This window comes from Oncorhynchus mykiss, chromosome 21, assembly GCF_013265735.2.
Source record: "Oncorhynchus mykiss isolate Arlee chromosome 21, USDA_OmykA_1.1, whole genome shotgun sequence".
Taxonomy (NCBI): domain Eukaryota; kingdom Metazoa; phylum Chordata; class Actinopteri; order Salmoniformes; family Salmonidae; genus Oncorhynchus; species Oncorhynchus mykiss.
Window position 1 is genome coordinate 56,229,858 of NC_048585.1, and position 18,562 is coordinate 56,248,419.

The 18,562-nt window shown below is 48.5% G+C and overlaps 2 protein-coding genes across 4 annotated transcripts in view; one reads left to right on the top strand and one right to left on the bottom strand.

The window, feature by feature from the left end:
- Positions 1–619: 619 nt before the first annotated feature.
- On the bottom strand, positions 620–1,185 carry LOC118942811 (sericin-1-like). The gene is made up of 2 exons (XM_036956526.1): positions 1,001–1,185; positions 620–899 (listed from the first exon to the last, which is right to left on the bottom strand). Exons 1-2 carry the CDS (start codon positions 1,183–1,185, stop codon positions 620–622), a joined length of 465 nt encoding a protein of 154 aa, XP_036812421.1.
- A 7,486-nt stretch (positions 1,186–8,671) lies between these two features.
- Positions 8,672–18,562, top strand: part of LOC110500755 (protocadherin-7) — a 216,500-nt gene continuing 206,609 nt past the window's right edge. For all 3 annotated transcript variants that reach the window (XM_036958265.1, XM_036958267.1, XM_036958268.1), the window contains exon 1: positions 8,672–12,680. In XM_036958265.1, the coding sequence (XP_036814160.1) occupies positions 9,615–12,680 (3,066 nt within the window). In that variant the 5' untranslated portion in view covers positions 8,672–9,614. The remainder of the gene's footprint in view (positions 12,681–18,562) is intronic.

Here is an 18,562-nt window from a genome sequence, read left to right on the forward strand (position 1 = left end):
CTCAAGTCGGAGATGAGTCCCGAGTCTTAAGGCTTCATGTCCAGGTCAAGTCTAAAGTTATTTTACATCTGTAACGAGTGCGTTGGGAGTAGGGAAGCAAGTTCAGGAATTTCATAATTTAATTGACAAATGAACAAAACAAGAAACCCGAACAATGCACAGACAGGAAACCGAACCAAAGGGAGTGACGTTTGTATATATAGGGACGGTAATCAGGGAGGTGATGGAGTCCAGGTGAGTCTGATGATGCACAGGTGTGCGTAATGATGGTGGCCGGCCCTGCTGATGCGCAGGAACCTGTCGCTGGCTGTGGCACGGGAACCTGACAGACCGGCGGAGGCAGGGGTGCTTGGCAATCCGGCTAAGGCATGAGAGCCTGACGAGCCGGTGGAAGCAGTGGAGTCTAGCGATCCGGCTGAGGCATGAGAGCCTGACGAGCCGGGGGAAGCAGTGGAGTCTGGCGATCCGGCTGAGGCATGAGAGCCTGACGAGCCGGCTGAGGCATGAGAGCCTGACGAGCCGGTGGAAGCAGTGGAGTCTGGCAATACGGCTGAGGCATGAGAGCCTGACGAGCCGGTGGAAGCAGTGGAGTCTGGCAATACGGCTGAGGCATGAGAGCCTAACGAGCCGGTGGAAGCATGAGAGCCTGACGAGCCGGTGAAGCAGTGGAGTCTGGCGATCCGGCTGAGGCATGAGAGCCTGACGAGCCGGTGGAAGCAGGGGTGCCTGGCAATCCGGCTGAGGCATGAGAGCCTGACGAGCCAGTGGAAGCAGTGGAGTCTGGCGATCCGGCTGAGGCATGAGAGCCTGACGAGCCGGGGAAGCAATGGAGCCTGATGATCCGGCTGAGGCATGAGAGCCTGACGAGCCGGGGGAAGCAGTGGAGTCTGGCGATCCGGCTGAGGCATGAGAGCCTGACGAGCCGGCTGAGGCATGAGAGCCTGACGAGCCGGTGGAAGCAGTGGAGTCTGGCAATACGGCTGAGGAATGAGAGCCTGACGAGCCGGTGGAAGCAGTGGAGCCTGGCAATCCGGCTGAGGCATGAGAGCCTGACGAGCCGGTGGAAGCAGTGGAGTCTGGCGATCCGGCTGAGGCATGAGAGCCTGACGAGCCGGTGGAAGCAGTGGAGTCTGGCGATCCGGCTGAGGCATGAGAGCCTGTAGCGGCTTCCGGACCCGACGTCATTCCCACCGAAACCAACAACAACAACAAAAAAACACTCCCTGATGCTTCCCTTAGGTGTTGTGTTATTCTGTAAAGTCGGGAAGCAAGTTCAGGGAGTGTTTTAATAAATAAACACAACATAATACAAAACAAGAAACACGAACGACGTACAGACATGACACTGGAACAGAAACAATAACGCCTTGGAAAGGAACCAAAGGGAATGACACACATAGGGGTAATCAGGGAGGTGATGGAGTCCAGGTGTGTCTGATGATGCACAGGTTCGTGTAACGATGGTGACTGCCTCAGTCCCGAGCTGTCCTTCAGTCCCGATCTGCTCCTCAGTCCAGTGGGTTTCTGGGTGAGGACTACTAGGCCATGGTCGGCGGCGAGGGTGGACTATCCAGGGACGCGAGGAGAGGGGACTAAGACATTGACTGAGTGGGTTCCACGTCCCGCGCCGGAGCCGCCACCATGGACAGATGCCCACCCGGACCCTCCCTATTGTTTTGAGGTGCGTTCGGGAGTCCGCACTTTAGGGGGGGGGGTTCTGTCACGCCCTGGTCTAAGTATTTTGTGTTTTTCTTCATGTATTGGGTCAGGCCAGGGTGTGGCATCGGGTTTTTTGTATTGTGGTGTGTTTTGTCCTGGGGTTCTGGTGTGTATGTATTGGGATTGTAGCTATTGGGGTTATCTAGCAAAGTCTATGGCTGTCTGGAGTGGTTCTCAATCAGAGGCAGGTGTTTATCGTTGTCTCTGATTGGGAACCATATTTAGGCAGCCATATTCTTTGAGTTTGTCGTGGGTGATTGTCCTGAGTGTCTTGATGTCCTTGTTTGATGTTAGTTGACACAAGTATAGGCTGTTTTCGGTTTTCGTTTCGTTTATTGTTTTGTAGTGTTCGTGTTTAGTCGTGTTTACGTTTGTTTAAATGAACATGGATCGCAATCGACACGCTGCAGTTTGGTCCGACTCTCCTTCACTATATGAAAGCCGTTACAGAATCACCCACCCTGACCGTAGATTGCTTTGTATGTTTCTATTTTTAGTTTGGTCAGGGTGTGATGTGGGTGGGTATTCTATGTTGTATGTCTAGGTGTTGTGTTTCTATGTTTAGGCCTGGGTATGGTTCCCAATCAGAGGCAGTTGTTTTCTGTTGTGTGTCTGCACCAGCCAGAACTGTTTCGGTCGTTCGATTTGTTATTTTTGTGATTTCCGTGTTCATTAAATAAATATGGACACATACGACGCTCCACCTTGGTCCTCTCCTTCCAACAGCCGTTACAGAACTACCCACCAAAAAAGGACCAAGCAGCGTGGTAACCAGGAGCAGCATGGAATGGACTCATGGACATGGGAGGACATTCTGGATGGGAAGTGTTTGTACACATGGGAGGAGATCCTGGCTGGAAGGGATCGCCTCCCATGGGAACAGGTGGAGGCAGCAGGTAAAGGGAGCGAGCGCTTTTGAGGGAACACGGCTGGCAAGGAAGCCCGAGAGGCAGCCCCGAACATTTATTGGGGGGGGCACACGGGGAGTGTGGCTAAGTCAGGCAAGAGACCTGAGCCAACTCCACGTGCTTACCGTGGCGAGAGGTTGACCGGGCAGGCAACGTGTTATGCCGTGAGGAGCACGGTGTCACCAGTGCGCAGGCATAGCCCGGTGCGCTACATCGCAGCTCCTTGTTTCGGCCGGGCTATAGTGGGCATCGAGCCAGGAATAATGAAGCCGGCTCAGCGGAACTGGTCTCCAGTGCGTCTCCTTGGCACGGGTTATATAGCACCAGCGCTACGCACGGTGTCCCCGGTTCGCCAGCACGGCCCAGTGCGGTCTGTTCCACCCTGCCGCACTTGCCGGGCTACAGGGAGTATCCAGCCAGGACAGGTTGTGCAGGCTCGATGCTCGAGACCTCCAGTGCGCCTCCACCGTCCGGTCCATCCGGTGCCTCCTCCACGCACCAGGCCTCCTGTGGCAGCCCCACGCACCAGGCTGTCTCGCCGTCTCCTCCCTCTAGGTGCTCCCGCCTGTCCAGCGCTTTCAGAGCCTCCCTCCTGTCCGGTGCTGCCAGAGCCGCCCGTCAGTCAGGAGCTGCCAGAGCCGCCCGTCAGTCAGGAGCTGCCAGAGCCGCCCGTCAGTCAGGAGCTGCCAGAGCCGCCCGTCAGTCAGGAGCTGCCAGAGCCGCCCGTCAGTCAGGAGCTGCCAGAGCCGCCCGTCAGTCAGGAGCTGCCAGAGCCGCCCGTCAGTTAGGAGCTGCCAGAGCCGCCCGTCCGTCAGGAGCTGCCAGTTGCCCTTCACTATGGCGCTGCCAGAGTCTCCCGTCTATTCGGGGCCTGCTGCAAGGGTCCCCAGTCCGAGGTCGGCGGCGAGGGTCGCCGCTCCAAAGGCGCCACTTAAGTGGGCCAAGACTATGGTGGAGTGGGGTCCACGTCCCACTCCAGAGCCGCCACCGCGGACAGATGCCCACCCAGACCCTCCCCTAGGGGATTAGGTTTTTAGTCCGCACCTTAGGGGGGTGGTACTGTCACGCCTTGACGGTAGATTGCTTTGTATGTTTCTATTTTTAGTTTGGTCAGGGTGTGATGTGGGTGGATATTCTATGTTTCTATGTTTAGGCCTGGTATGGTTCCCATTCAGAGGCAGCTGGTTATCGTTGTCTCTGATTGAGAACCATACTTAGGCAGCCTGTTTTCCCACTATGGGTTGTGGGTAGTTGTTTTCTGTCTTTGTGTGTCTGCACCAGACAGAACTGTTTCGTTTGTTACGCTTTGTTTTTTTTTTGTTCTAGTGTTCAGTTTCTTTATTAAATTTACCATGAACACGTACCACGCTGCACCTTGGTCCTCTTCACCTTCTTCCACCTACGAATATCGTTACACACCCCTTTAAAAACCTCCAATGCCGTTGTACTCACAGGAGTCTGCTGAGGGTAGGACGGCTCCAAATAATGGCCGGAATGGAGTAAATGGGATGGCATCAAACACATGGAAAACATGTGTTTGGTGTATTTGATACGCTTCCACTAATTCTGCTCCAGCCATTACCACAAGGCCCTCCTCCCCAATTAACTTGACAACAACCTCCTGTGGTAGAACTGTATCCATTGGTAGAAAACTCAACGATGGGAACAAAAATAATCTGTGGGGTGTTAAAAACTGTACCAGAAGGGGGGAAAAACACAGTGAGCAAAACTAAATACTCCTGGTTGTTGAAGCTGATTGATAAGGCCTATGCTGTGTGCCACCAATATGTAAATGAGAAAAGTTTTCTTCTCTTGCAGAAGTTTAGCGAATGTGGAACCCATCATTAATTGAGCGTGTTAGCCTTGGTAAAGTCCCAACACCTGGTGCCACAGCCTTAGCTTAGCGTCACTCAGCAACAGACACATGTATACAGACACCTGTGGGACCACAGGAACCAGAACCCCCACTTCAAAGCAATTGGTACATTTATTATTAACCAAAAAATATTTCTGCTGGCCGCCACAGTGAGGCATACCTCCTATAGAGTTAAAAATGAAGAGAAGTTATGGGGGTGTTTTTAGAGAGGAGATGGATATATGTGTTCAACTACTCACTGGTTTATCCCCACATGGATTTATGAATTACTACTGGAAGTTAATGTTTCTTCCAAATAACTTTTACATGTTTCCTGGTGATTAGGCTGATTTCATGAAAATGTCATTTTCGTTGATGGTTAATGATTATGTCATCATCTATGTAATGATTTACTCTGTGGGTGTGTTCCTATAGAGAACCAGACGAGAAACTGGAATATTCAGCACATTAACAAACAAGTGTTTACCAAATGTTCACCTACTGTCTCACACTATGAGATGGAAATTGTACTTCTAGAGTATCTTATGGAGTGTTTGAGAAAAGGACAAATGAGCATATTGTTGCATGGTGAAATAATTTAAATGAACTTCCTAAATCATGCATATGCAAATCTCTAATTGTTTTGTCCAATCGAATAGGGTGACACCCTCTAGTGGTCTATTGTACTGTTTTTGAATGCATTTGTAATCATCAACTACATACATTTTACAAAAAAAGTGTTAGAATTGTGCCTGGCCTTGGTTGAGAAAATTACAACTAAGCCTACAGACAGTTTAAATAAACATGTTGTCCCGTCCAATAAAGATGTGAACATACATAACCCAAGTGCCAATCAAAAAAGGATCCCTTAACCTCCTCCCTGTATCTCAAGAGCATTGTCATCATAAATATTAGCCAACGACAGAGGGCGATGAAGAGCGGGGATCTGGGCTGGCCACTGCAGGAAATCAGAGGAGCTTCAAAATGCAGCTTGAGCAGTAAAAGACTCGTTGCCTTTCTCCTTTTATTTTACTGTGATGCTATACCCTCAGCGCACGCACAGCACTGCAGGATACAGTACACGGGTCTCCCCATGTGACATGGGAGAGAAAGGGGAAGCCCTTTACGCGCAGGTGTAATTATGAATGCTGGCGTTCACGTGATGCACTCATGTGTATTAGGGTTGATTAATGTACATGATTCCGCTTTGGGATCAATTCTATCTCTTATCACGGAAGGTGTTTTAGATTTACACTTGTTTTTAAGCATTTTAATATACATTGTATTCGGAAAGTATTCAGACCCCTTGACTTTTTCCACATTTTGTCACGTTACAGCCTTAATCTAAAATGTATTAAATTGTTTTTTTCCTCTCATCAATTCACACACAATACCCCATAATGACATCACAATACCCCATAACGACATCACAATACCCCATAATGACATCACAATACCCCATAATGACATCACAATACCCCATAATGACATCACAATACCCCATAATGACATCACAATACCCCATAACGACATCACAATACCCCATAATGACAGCAAAAAACAGGTTTTTAGAAATCTTTGCTATTTTTTTATTATTTTTTTTTACAAAAAAGCAACACATTTTTATAAGTATTCAGACCCTTTACTTAGTACATAGTTGAAGCACCTTTGGCAGCAATGAAGTCTTCTTGGGTATGATGCTACAAGCATTGCAAACCTGTATTTGGAGAGTTTCTCCCATTCTTCTCACAAGCTTTGACAGGATGGATGCGGAGCGTTGCTATTCAACTATTTTCAGGTCTCTACAGAGATGTTAAATCGGGTTCAAGTCTGGGCTCTGGCTGGGCCATTCAAGGACATTCAGAGACTTGACCCGAAGCCACTACTGTGTTGTCTTGGCTGTGTGCTTCAGGTCATAGTCCTGTTGCAAGGTGAACCTTCACCCCAGTCTGAGGTGCCTTTTGGAAAACTCCAAGCGGGCTGTCATGTGCCTTTTACTGAGGAGTGGCTTCTGTCTAGCCATTCTACCATAAAAGCCAGATTGGTGGAGTGAAGCAGAGATGGTTGTCCTTGTACAAGGTTCTCCCATCTCCACAGATTAGCTCTGTCAGAGTGACCATCAGGTTCTTGGTCACCTCCCTGACCAAGGCCATTCTCCCCTGATTGCTCAGTTTTTCCGGGCGGCCATCTCAAAGAAGAGTCTTGGTGGTTCCAAACTTCTTCCCCTTAAGGATGATGGAGGCCACTGTGTTCTTGGGGACCTTCAATGCTGCAGACATTTTTTGGTACCCTTCCCCAGATCTGTGCCTCGACACAATATCAGAGCTTTACAGACAATTCATGGCTTGGTTTTTGCTCTGACATGCACTGTCAACTGTGGGACCCTATATAGACAGGTGTGTACCTTTCCAAATCATGTCCAATCATTTTAATTTACCACAGGTGGACTCCAATCAAGTTGTAGAAACATCTCAAGGATGATCAATGGAAGCTGGATGCACCTGAGCTCAATGTAGTGTCTCATAGCAAAGGGTCTGAATACGTATTTAAATAAGGTAATTCTGTTTAGGTTTTTTTATACATTTGCTAACATTTCTAAAAACCTGTTTTTGCTTTGTTGTTATGGGGTATTGTGATGTCATTATGGGGTATTGTGATGTCGTTACGGGGTATTGTGATGTCATTATGGGGTATTGTGTGTAGATTGCTGAGGAATTGTTTTTATTTAATACATTTTAGAATAAGGCTGTAAGGTAACAAAATGTGGAACAAGTCAAGGGGTATGAATAATTTCCTACGGAACTGTATAGAGTAAAATTTCCTACAATGAGCTCACTATGGCGGCAGGTAGCCTAGTGGTTAGAGCGTTGGACTAGTAACCGAAAGGTTGCAAGATTGAGTCCCTGAGCTGACAAGATAAAAATCTGTCGTTCTGCCCCTAAACTCACTGTTCCTAGGCTGTGACTGTAAATAAGAATGTGTTCTTAAATTACTTGCCTAGTTAAATAAAGGTAAATTAAAATAGGCTAAGCTGCTGATATGAGGCCTCAGAGGGTATTCTTTCAATGTCAATTTATGTCCCAAACCCCAAAATGTCTACCATTGACATTTTGAATATCTGAACCACTTCTATACTGCAAAAGCACATGTCACTAGCATATTCTGATATATTTTCACGTTATGACGTTAATCCACTCGTGCATCTGATATGAAATACCTGAGTACTACACCGATTACAGAAGCACGCTCGCTTTTAATTGGGATAGTTCTGGGTGGGTTGCGCAGTGGCGGAGTCGCAGACACTGACTACCCATCCACGGAGGTGTCTCGGCTCCAGTCATGGAAATAAGAGACTACTGTAGGTAACAAAAGAAACGGGATGAAAATAAGGAGCTGAAAGCGAATACACTGAGCTTGGTGCTCCGGAGAGAATCAAGCCTTAAGCGACCACACACATTCATTAACCACAGAGAGTAACCACATCGCTGCACTCAGAATCACATCTCCCAGTTTGGTCGTACTAGCCTGGGAAAAAAACAAATCATGTAGAAATCATGGACGAGGGAGCGTAATTGGTTACATATATGACTTGGATATTGCATCGTACATGCGTAAAACATGCGTAAAAGTTTATGAAAATGCTTTGACAGAAAATGGAACTGGCAGCGCATTGATATAGTCGAGCCATCATTCGAAATTGAGCGGCGACTGTCTCAACTTTAGTGAGAAATAGATTTACGGGTTTCATAGCACCGTCTACTGTAGGCCTAAAGACATCCTATGCCTGTGTAATAACCAAAGCACCATGATGTCAAGTGCGGCAGTCGAATATTTGCTATTGGCACATTATAAGCCATAATGCAATTTACGCATCGAATGAATGAAACGCCATCCTCCGAAAAAGGGTCCATGGAAGAATGTATATTTTCCGGACCATCTCACTATACCCCATGTCACTGACTAAGACCATTCGAATGGGTCGTATGTGAACACATCTTTCCCTTTATGCTAACAAGAAAAATACCACATTTTATTTATCTCTCTCCCTCCCTCTCTCCCTCTCATTTCAACACATACTTCGTCGGCTACCCTCCAGACTAAACCTATATACCGACCAAGTTCAGACCTGGTTACGTGCGCTGGGGAAATAAACTGGAGGGGGTGGAGAGAGCGCGCGAGACTGCAATATCATTTGTGAATCGCTCTCACAGTGCCGCAGATAGGGGCTGCAAACGCACGCGGCGCTTATGCAGGTGAGAAAGGGACGCTTGGATTGAGAATTGCGGGACACTATGAAGATTCTCTCGTAGGAATTTCACAATATCTACATCGGAATTACAATTGTCCGTGTTTGTTTCATTTTTGTTATTCCCGCGTGGTCAGAGGTTTTGTGCTGGGGAGTTTATTTATTATTTATTCCTCTCCCTATTGCCTGTAACTGTGTGAACTATAAAACACAGACTGCTTGTTATAAGTGAGTGGAGGTAAATGAATCAGAGCGCTCGGATTCTGCTTGGATAGGCAACTGGACACACAATCACTGCTTCTCCACTGCTTCAAGGTAAGAGGACGAGACCCTCCGTAAAGTAGGCTACTGTATCACCACAACTTGGGAATCTGTGTGGGCATTCCATTGCCACTACTCCGTATTGGACATATCTTCGGACGGGGAAATTAGGATTTTGACCATTTACATCATTTCTATATCAATCTGGGAAGATTTTTTTGTAACTGAAAAGACTTGGACTGATTTTAAATTTCAATTAAATAAGATAGCGTTTCTCTTTACGCGCATAAAATATTCGGATTCCTAATGAATTCATGGCATATGATATGACCGGACTGGACGGACTGTTTCGATTGTGTTTTGCCCAGTTTTTATTGAAAGAAGGAAAGAAACATTAATTCGGTGGAAAAGGGGGAGAGGAGAGCCCGTCCACTTGCTCTTATTCAGTGCAGTCGAAGCGGTGTGGGAAGACGTCCGGAGGAGGAAGTCTCACACCTACTGAAATGGAGGACTACAAATAATCCGAGAACGAAAATTATTGTTTTCCAAACAGTATACCAGCAAGTAAACGACATCCCCATTTGATTCAAGGCTTTAAAATCCATTCATTACATTGCGGGGAACAATGAGGACTACTGGCGCAGTGGACTATTTATGCTACAGTATACTCATCCTGCAGCTGCTGAATCAGCCTGCTGCTAAGCAAGTGCTCCGATATCGCTTGGCTGAGGAGGGACCCGCGGATGTCAGAGTAGGGAACGTAGCCGTGGACCTCGGAATCGTTGCCGGGTCTGGCGAGGTGACATTTACCCTCGAGTCCGGATCTGATTTTTTCAAAATAGATAATATAACAGGCGAGCTGACCACCAATGAACGGCGGATAGACCGTGAAAAATTACAGCAGTGTCAAATGATATTTGATGAAAACGAGTGTTTCATAGATTTTGAAGTGTCAGTAATTGGACCGGCGCAGAGCTGGGTTGACCTGTTCGAGGGGAAAGTCATTATTTTAGATATAAATGATAACACCCCGTCTTTCCCATCTCCCGTGCTGACCCTATCGGTGGAGGAGAACAGGCCGATTGGCACTCTCTATCTCCTACCCACGGCCACCGACAGAGATTTCGGTAGGAACGGAATTGAGAGATATGAGCTTATTCAAGACAGCGGGGAGAGCTCCAGGCGCCTGGGCTCAAGCTCAGGTGGTCGCGGAGCTGACAGGAGATTCGACGAGGGGGCAGGCAGGAGCAGCGTCTTTGAACTGCAAGTTGCTGACACAACCGACGGGGAGAAGCAGCCGCAGCTCATCATTAAAGGGGCACTGGACAGGGAGCAGAGGGACTCTTATGAGCTCACCCTGCGTGTTAGGGATGGGGGCGACCCCCCACGCTCTTCCCAGGCCATCCTGAGGGTGATGATCACTGATGTGAATGACAACAGCCCCCGCTTTGAGAAGGCTGTGTATGAAGCTGACCTGCCGGAGAACAGCTCCCCTGGTGCCCCCATTCTGCAGCTGAAAGCAGCTGACGCAGACGTTGGGGTGAACGGTCAGATTGAGTACGTATTCGGCGCAGCCACAGAGTCAGTCCGTAGGCTATTGAGGCTGGATGAGAGCTCTGGGTGGCTGAGCGTGCTCCATCGTATTGACCGCGAGGAGGTGAGCCAACTGCGCTTCACTGTGATGGCGAGGGACCGAGGCCAGCCGCCCAAAATGGACAAGGCCACCGTGGTTCTCAACATCAAGGATGAGAACGACAACGTGCCAGCTATCGAGATTCGTAAGATCGGACGCATCTTCCTGAAGGATGGAGTGGCCAACGTGGCTGAGGATGTAGTGGTGGACACGCCTATAGCTTTGGTCCAGGTGTCAGACCGCGACCAGGGGGAGAACGGTATCGTGACCTGCACCGTGGTGGGTGACGTGCCCTTCCAGCTCAAACCGGCCAGTGAGATTGAGGGTGAGATGAATAAGAAGAAATACTTCCTCCATACGTCAGCGCCGCTGGACTACGAGGCCACACAGGAGTACAACGTGGTCATCGTGGCGGTGGACTCAGGAAGCCCTAGCCTGGCCAGTAATAACTCGCTCATCGTAAAGGTGGGCGACTTCAACGACAACCCACCCATCTTTAGCCAGAACGTGGTGGAGGTGTCCTTTCCAGAAAACAATGCCCCCGGCGAGAGGGTGACCACTGTACAGGCCATAGATGCTGATAGTGGCAAGAACGCGGAAATCGCCTACTCCCTCGACTCCTCTGTGAATGGGATATTCTCCATTAATGCCGACAACGGTGACATCAGAGTAAACACCATTCTGGACAGAGAACAAACAGAGAGGTACCAGTTCAAAGTAATAGCTAAAGATAAGGGCATGCCCATACTCCAGGGGTCAGCCACTGTGGTAGTCTTAGTGGCTGATAAGAATGACAATGAGCCTAAATTCATGCAGGATGTGTTCACCTTCTACGTCAAAGAGAACCTTACACCCAACAGCCCTGTTGGCATGGTGACCGTCATTGACGCCGACAAAGGCCAGAACGCAGAAATGAGCCTCTTCATCGAGGAAGAGGAGGAGATCTTCTCCATTGAGAACGACACAGGAACCATTTTCTCCACCATGTCGTTTGACCGCGAGCAGAAAACCACCTACACGTTCCGGGTCAAGGCTGTGGACAGCGGAGACCCACCTAGATCAGCTACTGCCACCGTGTCACTCTTCGTGATGGACGAGAATGACAACCCGCCGACCGTTACCTTCCCCATCAATAGCTCATACACCCTCCTACCCCCCTCCAGCAATGTTAGGACTGTAGTACGAACTGTCATGGCCACCGATACCGACACAGGGATCAACGCTGACCTAAACTACAGTATCGTCGGGGGCAACCCTTTCAAACTGTTTGAGATCGACGGGGGAAGTGGGGTCATCTCACTGGTGGGGAAACTGGAGCAGAAACACTATGGCCTCCACAGACTGGTGGTTCAGGTGAACGACAGTGGCCAGCCCTCGCAGAGCACCACCACCATGGTGCACGTCTATGTCAACGAGACCCTCTCCAACTCCACCATCGTTGAGGCCCAGGTGGCTAAGAGCCTGGGCACTCCGCTCAATACCAACATCGCCGGTGACCCCAACTACGACCTGGGCAAGCAGCGGCTGAGCATTGTCATCGGCGTGGTGTCGGGCATCATGACGGTAATCCTCATCATCCTCATCGTGGTCATGGCTCGCTACTGCCGCCCCAAGAACAAGAATGGCTACGAGGCGGGCAAGAAGGACCACGAGGACTTCTTCACCCCTCAGCAGCATGACAAGGGCAAGAAGCCCAAGAAGAACAAGAAGAACAAACAGCCGTTGTACAGCAGCATTGTCACCGTCGAGGCCTCCAAGCCCAACGGCCAGCGCTACGACGGCGTCAATGAGAAGCTGACCGACAGCCCCGGGATGGGCAGGTACCGCTCCGTTAACGGAGGGCCCGGAAGCCCGGATTTGGCCCGGCACTACAAGTCCAGCTCGCCACTGCCCACGGTCCAGCTCCACCCCCAGTCGCCCACGGCCGGGAAAAAGCATCAGGCTGTTCAGGACCTGCCCCCTGCCAACACCTTCGTTGGCACCGGAGATAACATTTCCCTTGGATCTGACCACTGCTCCGAGTACAGCAGTCAAACCATCAACAAGTACAACAAACAGGTAAGAACATATTGACTCAATATTTATATATATATATTTTTTTCTCCACCATTCTATTTTCAAATGTCTCTCATGTTTCTCCCTCTCTTAGTGTTATCTCCAGCGTAATGCCTCCTGACAGGGCTAGTCTCAGTAGTCATGTTTCTTTCATGGTGCTAATGTGTGTCAAGTTAGCTGTATTGATCTGTCGGGGTTTGGAGTGCCATTCCGCATGTAATATTGAAAATGAAACGAGGACATGCGTAGCCTACCCCAGGATATCATTTTCATCCACCTAAGCATATCCAGCTCTTTTGCCCTCTCTTTTAACTGAGCAGGTACTGTGAGGCGGTTTAGTTTGTCCGGGGTGTCACATTTGCTGATCTGTACACATGTGTGTTTTGAGTGTTGTAGACAGCTTGCATAAGGGTCTGGTTTGCAGTTATTCTATCGCAGCGGAACATGTGGCAGGGTAGCTAGGACACCCCTCTGCTAGTTCAAGTCTCTCCCCGCCCTTATTGTAACACGGCTAACTACTTCTTATTATTAGAGGAAAGAGCAAGGATAAAAAGAAGGTGTTGTGAAAATGAGGCACAGGAGTGGCTTTGTAAAGGAATGTTATCCGTGGTATCGTGTTTTACTCGGCTTATTCAGCTTGACTAGGAACATCTGGGCAGGAGGTCACATTTAACATTCCTGGGCACTGGTGTGTCTGTATCAATTCACTGACCCAGCAGTGAAATCAGGCTTCCCTAAATCTCTCCCTCCTGCTCTCTCTTTTACTCTCTCTGTCCCTTCTGTAGGCTAGACTCATCTAACTCTTCATCCCTCTTTCCATCCCCACCTCTGTTTCCCTCTCTTCTTCTCTCCTCTCATTGACTCCGTTAGTGCCATCATTTGTAATGTGAAAATTCCTCCGTGACGGCAAGCACAACAGGGTCATTCATGTTCTAGGGGACTGTGGGAATTAATCAATTTGACATTATTGTTCTTTTTCAAATGTTTTCAACCAGGGGAGCCAAGAGGGGCGAAGCAAGGTTAATATATTATGAAGTCGGTTCCCTTTCATTTGCTTTTGCCAGGAAGATACCACTTGTTCCTTGTTTCATATATTTTCTATGGCAGTCTAATGCATTATTGATGGTTTTCTTACATGGGGCAAGCAGCAAACTCCTCTGTTTTTTTGGTCTGTCTCTCTCGTTCTCGTTCTCCCCTCATCCTCTGTTTTTTTGGTCTGTCTCTCTCGTTCTCGTTCTCCCCTCATCCTCTGTTTTTCTTGTCTTTCATTCTCTCTGTTTTATTCCCTTATCATTCCTGTCTCTTTTTTACGCACACACACATGCACACACACGCACGCACACACGCACCTCTCAGCCCCTCTCTCCTCTCCTCTATCTCTCAGCCCCTCTCTCCTCTCCTCTATCTCTCAGCCCCTCTCTCCTCTCATCTATCTCTCAGCCCCTCTCTCATCTCCTCTATCTCTCAGCCCCTCTCTCCTCTCCTCTACCTCTCAGCCCCTCTCTCCTCTATCTCCCAACCCATCTCTCGCTCCTCTCCTCTATCTCTCAGCCGCTCTCTCCTCTCCTCTCCTCTATCTCTCAGCCCCTCTCTCCTCTCCTCTATCTCTCAGCCCCTCTCTCCTCTCCTCTATCTATCAGCCCCTCTCTCCTCTCCTCTATCTCTCAGCCCCTCTCTCCTCTCCTCTATCTCTCAGCCCCTCTCTCCTCTCCTCTATCTCTCAGCCCCTCTCTCCTCTCCTCTATCTCTCAGCCCCTCTCTCCTCTCCTCTATCTCTCAGCCCCTCTCTCCTCTCCTCTATCTCTCAGCCCCTCTCTCCTCTCCTCTCCTCTATCTCTCAGCCCCTCTCTCCTCTCCTCTCCTCTATCTCTCAGCCCCTCTCTCCTCTCCTCTATCTCTCAGCCCCTCTCTCCTCTCCTCTATCTCTCAGCCCCTCTCTCCTCTCCTCCAAATCAAATGCTCTCAAATGTCTTTGCTCTTTTTTCCCCCGCCTGTCTTTTTTTCTTGCAGTCTTTTCTTTTTAATCTCCTCTTCCTCTACTCCATTTCCCTCTCCCTCCTCCTCTTCCTCTACTCCATTTCCCTCTCCCTCCTGCTATTCCCCTCTCATTTCCCGCTCTCCATCTCTCCCTCCCTTTCACTCTCCTTTACTCTCTCTTTTCGCTACTGTCTCTAACAGCTTTCTAAAGTGCTGTATTCAGTGGGTTGTTTCTTAGAGTGTGAGGAGTGCTGTTGCTTACGGATGTCTCATCCATAATTAACAGGCCACTCTATTCGCTGCCACTGCGGCACAGCCATGTATTGTATGTTGCTAGCTGTGCTGCTTCACTTTTATGTAATGATTTATTAAATCTTTTATGTGCACGCTCGCTGCAGCGGTTTTTTTATTATAGACGAGTCCATTTGTTTGAAGATTCTGATACAGACACAAAACACACCGGGGTGTTGAGGGTTCACAGACGCTCTCCTCGCCACCGGAATGTGCAATTATCCCTTCTTAAACCTTCCTTCACTTTTTCCGTTCTCCGTCACGGTTGTTGTGAATGTAACTCCCACTGGCTAATACAATATAAGTGTTTGCCTGGTCTCTATGGTTTATAGAATGTTGTCAGTAGCAATGGGTTTCCATGGCCGAGAAGCTGCACACAAGCCTAAGATCACCATGCGCAATGCCAAGCGTCAGCTGGAGTGGTGCAAAGCTCACCTACCATTGGACTCTGAAGCAGCAGAGTGATGAATTACACTTCACCATCTGGCAGTCCAACGGACAAATCTGGGTTTGGTGGATGCCAGGAGAACGCTACCTGCCCGAATGCGTAGTGCCAACTGTACAATTTGGTAGAGGAGGAATAATGGCCTGGGGCTGTTTTTCATGGTTCGTACTTGGCCCCTTAGTTCCATTGAAGGGAAATCTTAACTCTACAGTATACAATGACATTCTAGACGATTCTGTGCTTCCGAATCTGTGGCAAAAGTTTCCCCAGGTTCAGCATTAACAATCCCCCTCCGCCACAAAGCGAGGACCATACAGAAATGGTTTGTTGAGATTGGTGTGGAAGAACTTGACCGGCCTGCACAGATCACTGACCTTAACCCCATCAAACACCTTTTGGATGAATTTGAACGCCGACTGTGAGCCATTCCTAATCTCCCAACATCAGTGCCCGACCTCACTAATGCTCTTGGCTGAATGGAAGCATGTTCCCCGCAGCAATGTTCCAACATCTAGTGGAAAGCCTTCCCAGAACAGTTATAGTAGCAAAGGGGGGACCAACTCCATATTAATGCCCATGATTTTGTAATGAGATGTTCGACGAGCAAGTGTCCACATACTTTTGTCCTTGTAGTGCATATAATATCTCTAACACGTTGTTACATTCCCCGCTTACTTGTCAAACGTTCACTGTTGATACTTTCAGTTGAGGTGGAGGGGAACTGATTTAACGGCTACACATACAGTCCCCCGAGGTTAAGTTAATTGCCGGGAATGGCCCTTGGCGTAGTTATGTGCCTCAATTATGGCATCAAGTGGTCATGTCTTTATTAAGATCACAGAGTAGTCTCTCTCTCTCTCTAGTTTCATGCTCTTGCTGTTTAGGGCCACCACAGCTAAACACGCTGGTGTTTAGGTAAATCCCCCCCCCCCCCCCCCCCCCCCCCCCCCCCAAGCACAATAATTCTCATTAGCTAGGAATAGAGTTAAACATACACGTAGAATGACTAGATTATATTTCTATGGAATTAAACATAGACGTAGAATGACTAGATTATATTTCTATGGAATTAAACATAGACGTAGAATGACTAGATTATATTTCTATGGAAATAAACATAGACGTAGAATGACTAGATTATATTTCTATGGAATTAAACATAGACGTAGAATGACTAGATTATATTTCTATGGAAATAAACATAGACGTAGAATGACTAGATTATATTTCTATGGAATGAAACATAGACGGTGAATGACTAGATGATTATATCTATGGAATTAAACATGGCTTCTTTTTTCACAAGTTTGTCTTGTTGTCACTGTTGTTGCTATGGTTTTGCATGCAGAGCTGATGGGAGGTTGGATTAGGTATAAAGTGTCATGTCTGATTGTCGAGAATTGCACAGCAGATCACATTGTATCGTGACTGCTAGAGACGGGATAATCCCCAATGTCAAATTGATCACATTAGATTTGGAAATTTCTATTCAAAACAAATCAGATTTCACCCCCGTTTATTGAATTTACAGTGGCAGGAAATCCTAAATGTAATCTATGATATTTACGGCTAAATGAGGTTGAAACCTTTTGATGGTCTCTCTCACTCACAAACACACACTGCCTTATTTTCTCTCTTTCTCTCTCTTTCCCTCTACTTTCTCTTCTCTCTTTCTCTCTCTTTCCCTCTACTTTCTCTTCTCTCTTGCTCTCTCCACCTCTCTCTTTATCTTTCTCTCACTCTCCCCTTAGAGAATCGAAAAAGACACAAGAAAGAGAGCCCTGTTTGTGGTAGACAGAATGGTCTACTGTTTCACAGGCAAGGTAGATGGGGGAGGTAGAGTAGAGTCCCATTGACTGTGAGTCTCTTCTGCTGTATCAGGTTCCTCCTAGGTCTCCTTCCAGCTCATCCTTCGCCTACCTAATCTCACAATAACCAGCGCACAGGCAGCAGCCGGCTCAGGCTCAGTCTCCAAGCAGGTAACCAGGCAACCGGCTGAGTTTAGCGGGCGAGGCGAAGCCTCCTCTTTTACTCATTAGTCATTAAGCCAGGCGAGCGCAGAGCGAGAAGTCAGCGTGTCACTGAGCAGCTGTCGAGAGTTAGAGCAGGAGGGTGATGTACCTGACATTTCAGCCCCTCCTGGAGGTCCACAGATTGGATCCGGGACTTTCTTTTTCTTCTCTTTCTTCCTTTTGTAGGCCTACTGCGACATTGTTCTCAGTTGTCATATTTCCCTCGCTAAGTCCCTGTGTTGAACAGGGCTTCAGTTGATGATCGTCATACTCTCAAGTATCAAATGCCTAAAGCAAAACTATTGTCCAAGATAAGATATAAAAGAGAATAGCTCACCTGTCTTATGCAAAGAAACAATGTTTACTGAGCAGGGATTTTTAACTGGGTCATTTAATAGAAGGATATTCCTATCCAGGTGGTATTATCTCTTCTAAACAATAGAGACCTGAGGTAGGTTGTAATCATATCCCTTTGCCTCCCCTCAGGGCATGTATAAAGCTCAGATCACTGGGTCAGCTGAGGCTGCCTCCCAGGTAAGGGTTGGTGCAACATGACTGGACTTGGCCCTGTTTCCCCCACCGCCCTCTTCTCCCTCAGCTCAGTTCTCTTAGCACAGCTGTTGCTCCTATCATACCCTCCCTCTCCCTTCCGTCCCCTTTCGTCCCCTCCCGTCCCCTCCCGTCCCCTCCCTTACGACCCCTCCCTCCCATCCCCTCATGTCCCCTCCCCTCCTTTCCCCTCCCATCCCCTCATGTCCCCTCCCATCCCCTCATGTCCCCTCCCATCCCCTCCTATCCCCTCCTATCCCCTCCTGTCCCCTCCCATCCCCTGCTGTCCCCTCCCCTCCTGTCCCCTCCTATCCCCTCATGTCCCCTCCCCTCCTGTCCCCTCCCATCCCCTGCTTTCCCTTCCCCTCCTGTCCCCTCCCATCCCCTCCTGTCCCCTCCCCTCCCGTCCTCTGACCTATCAAGCCCCAGCTTACCTCATTTACATAGGACCCATGTTCCCTTCTCACCACAGTATCTCAAACAAACAACATCGCCATGCAAATAGGGGTCATTCTGTCTGTGTTCGCTGGCCACACACACACACAGGAAGTGACAAGCTTTTTGTTCTCTCGGTCCGGCGAGATCACAAAACCAATATGGAAAACCCTCCA